A 3,402-nucleotide genomic window follows, 5' to 3' on the forward strand; every position below is an offset into this window, starting at 1 on the left:
TATAAAGAAAGAAAAACGTATTCACTGAATGCGTAAAGTAAATTTACAAAATAAAAGTGTCACAAAATAATACTCTATTATGAAATTAATAAATTAAGTAATAATTAAGCTTTGAATAATACAACATTTTATGTAAAATAATTTATTTATTTTGTATAATTTCGAGGGGATATTTATTTATTAAGTTTTTTATAAAATGTCTCTCCATAGCCATGATGGAGCAGTCCTGTCGTCATGGCGATGAGGTACTGATGGACCTGCAAAGAAAAGGACAGAACTGGAGAATTAAGATCTGAGCAAAGAAACTTCTCAGCATCTCAATACTGATTATTTCCATTTGGCTCCATTCATAACAACATCTCAGCTTCACTGACTGAGAAGTGATTAACAAGTGATGCTGTTCTGACCCGGAATGAGATTAAAACATTTGATTCTGTTATATTTAGCAACAAGTGGTAAAAAGAAGTCAATGAAACAAAAAGCATCACATTTGTACCACATTTAGCTCCAAAGACTGAGTTGTTGTTGCAGCAGGTCTGGAGGAAGAGGAGAACTTTGTGGAGGTCAGCTGATTATTCCTGAACGAACATCTGGGAGAGAAATTTCAGTCAGAGCTGAACGACTGCAGCACTGAGGACAGATTATTGGAGTCTTTTTTACAGGTTATGTTCTGATCTGAGCAGAGATAAATAAAACCTGTTAATCAGTGAGTTTTATAGCAGCTAAAGGTTGAATTCAGGATTTTGGAATGAAATATGTCAGTTATGGGAGAAGCAGCCGGTTGAACCGGTTTTAGCTCCGCCCCTTTACCAGACACCTGAAATAAAGCAGGAAGCAGTTTGTGATTATTGGTTCCTGCAGAGAGACTCCCAGACGATCAGATTCACCTTCAGACCAAACTAGCAGCTTCCTCTGAGTGAGTCCAGCTGCAGGAGAGAAAAGTGGAAACCTCCAACACTGCTGCTTCAAGCTGCTCACACTCCACACACTGAAGGTGAGTTGGACCAAGAACACCACTCAGAGTCACTTTGAGGGAAGTTAGTAGAGGAGGGAGGGGAGCCATGACTGACTGGACCTTCTGTGTTTTCAGCTTCACTCAGAGACTAAATGGCTTCCAGAGCAGAGGAGGATCTCTGCTGTCCGGTCTGTCAGGACGTCTTTAAGGATCCAGTTGTTCTGTCATGTAGCCACAGCTTCTGTAAGGAGTGTCTGAAGAACTGGTGGAGAGAGAAACCAGTAAAAGATTGTCCAGTTTGTAAAACAATAAGTATCAACCATAATCCTCCCTGTAATCTGGTTCTGAAGAACCTGTGTGAGACTTTCTTAAGGCAGAGAGAGCAGAGAGCTTCAGAGGATCTCTGCAGTCTGCACTCTGGGAAACTCAGACTCTTCTGTCTGGATCATCAGCAGCCAGTGTGTCTCATCTGCAGAGATTCAGAAAAACATGCCGAGCACAGATTCAGACCCATCGATGAAGCTGCTCAGCAACACAAGAAGAAACTTCAGGAAACTCTGGAGCCTTTGAAGAAGAAGCTGGAGCTCTGGAAGAAAGTTCAAGAGGAGTTTGATCAGACAGCAGAACACATGAAGGTCCAGGCCCGACACACAGAGAGGCTGATTAAGGAGCAGTTTAAGAAGCTTCATCAGTTTCTAGCAGAGGAAGAGGAGGCCAGGCTGGCTGCACTGAGGGAGGAAGAGGAGCAGAAGAGAGGGATGATGAAGGAGAAGATGGAGGCTCTGAGCAGAGAGATAGCAGCTCTTTCAGACACAGTCAGAGCCACAGAGGAGGAGCTGAGAGCTGAAGACGTCTCATTCTTGCACAACTACAAGGCTGCAGTGGAAAGAGTCCAGCGCTGCCCCCTGCTGGAGGATCCACAGCTGCCCTCAGGAGCTCTGATAGACCAGGCCAAACATCTGGGCAACCTGGCCTTCAACATCTGGAGAAAGATGAAGAACATGGTGTCCTACACTCCTCTCATCCTGGACCCAAACACTGCTGGTTCAGACCTCATCCTGTCTGAAGATCTGGCAAGTGTGACTAGAGGAGAGGAACAGAAGCTTCCTGATAATCCAGAGAGGTTTGGGATTCAGTGGCGATCTGTCCTGAGTTCTGAGGGCTTTAACTCAGGGAACCACAGCTGGGATGTTGCTGTTGGAGACAGTGAAGTGTGGGAGCTTGGTGTGTTAGAAGAGTCTGTTCAGAGGAAGGGAGACATAGAGTCTGGATTGTTGGCTATATTGTTCTATGAAGGTAAATACTATGCACAGTCTCGACCATCTCCTTCCAAAGTTCTCTCAGTTCAGAAGAAGCTCCAGAGGATCAGAGTGAATCTGGACTGGGACAGAGGAAAGCTGTCCTTCTCTGATCTGGACACTAACACACACATACACACCTTCACACACACCTTCACTGACAAGAGGTTTCCATGCTTTGACACTGTGGGTAAAATAAAAATCTTAACCATGAAGATATCAGTGTGCAAACAGCAGCTCTGATGTTCTCAGCATGAAGAACACAAAGTCCAAGTCAAACTTTATTGATCTGACATTTATGGACATTCACGCACACACTCACACCTAAGGAGAATATAGAGAATAAGAATAACTGTCTTGATGCCAAAGACAGCCCAACAGGTTTTACTTTCACAAGTGGAGCAGAAGGGCTATTGCCATAGTGTTCCACTTGTTTGATGCATATAAATTGCTTTATTATAATTATGCAGAGAGTTTTACTGGTTATATGGACACTGCAATGTAAATAGAAGAGGAAAAACAGAAAAAAGGAGAAAAGATGAAAGAAAGAGGAGATCAAAGGGAGATAATGATAAAACATTTTCAGTCTGCTTCATCACCTGCAACGAGATGAAAAAAGAACGGCACAACCGAAAGACAGAAGACCGAAAGATGGTACGAGACATACCATCTCTCTCTCTCAGCACTGAGCAGCAGCACTGAGCAGCAGCACTGAGCAGCAGCAGAGAGAATCTACAGGACATCTTGGCCAACAACAGGCAAGGCATCAGCCTCCACCGCCGGGCCGGGCGCGGCCTTTACCACCAGGCCAGGCAGGAGCCTCCACCACCAGACCAACCACCACCACCAGGCCAAGCCAGGAGCCTCCGACACCAGGCCAGGCCAACCACCACCACCAGGCTAGGCATTAGCCTCCACCACCAGACCAAGCTAGGAGCCTCCGACACCAGGCCAGGCCAACCACCACCACCAGGCTAGGCATTAGCCTCCACCACCAGGCCAAGCTAGGAGCCTCCGACACCAGGCCAGGCCAACCACCACCACCAGGCTAGGAATTAGCCTCCACCACCAGGCCAAGCTAGGAGCCTCCAACACCAGGCCAAGCTAGGAGCCTCCGACACCAGGCCAGGCCAGGCCAGGCCAACCACC

At 46.2% G+C, this 3,402-nt stretch overlaps 1 protein-coding gene across 1 annotated transcript; it reads left to right on the forward strand.

The window, feature by feature from the left end:
• The first annotated feature begins 839 nt into the window (after positions 1-839).
• On the forward strand, positions 840-2,639 carry LOC119776992 (nuclear factor 7, brain-like). Its single transcript, XM_038275714.1, has 2 exons — positions 840-994; positions 1,091-2,639. Exon 2 carries the CDS (start codon positions 1,108-1,110, stop codon positions 2,494-2,496), a length of 1,389 nt encoding a protein of 462 aa, XP_038131642.1. The 5' UTR covers positions 840-994; positions 1,091-1,107; the 3' UTR covers positions 2,497-2,639.
• Positions 2,640-3,402: the final 763 nt, after the last annotated feature.

The sequence above is a fragment of the Cyprinodon tularosa genome, unplaced genomic scaffold (genome assembly GCF_016077235.1).
Source record: "Cyprinodon tularosa strain WSP-4 unplaced genomic scaffold, ASM1607723v1 ctg975, whole genome shotgun sequence".
Lineage (NCBI taxonomy): Eukaryota > Metazoa > Chordata > Actinopteri > Cyprinodontiformes > Cyprinodontidae > Cyprinodon > Cyprinodon tularosa.

Bases quoted from the DNA above. Each gene is read 5' to 3' on its own strand.
- LOC119776992 (XM_038275714.1), top strand. From the start codon at position 1,108: ATGGCTTCCAGAGCAGAGGAGGATCTCTGCTGTCCGGTCTGTCAGGAC.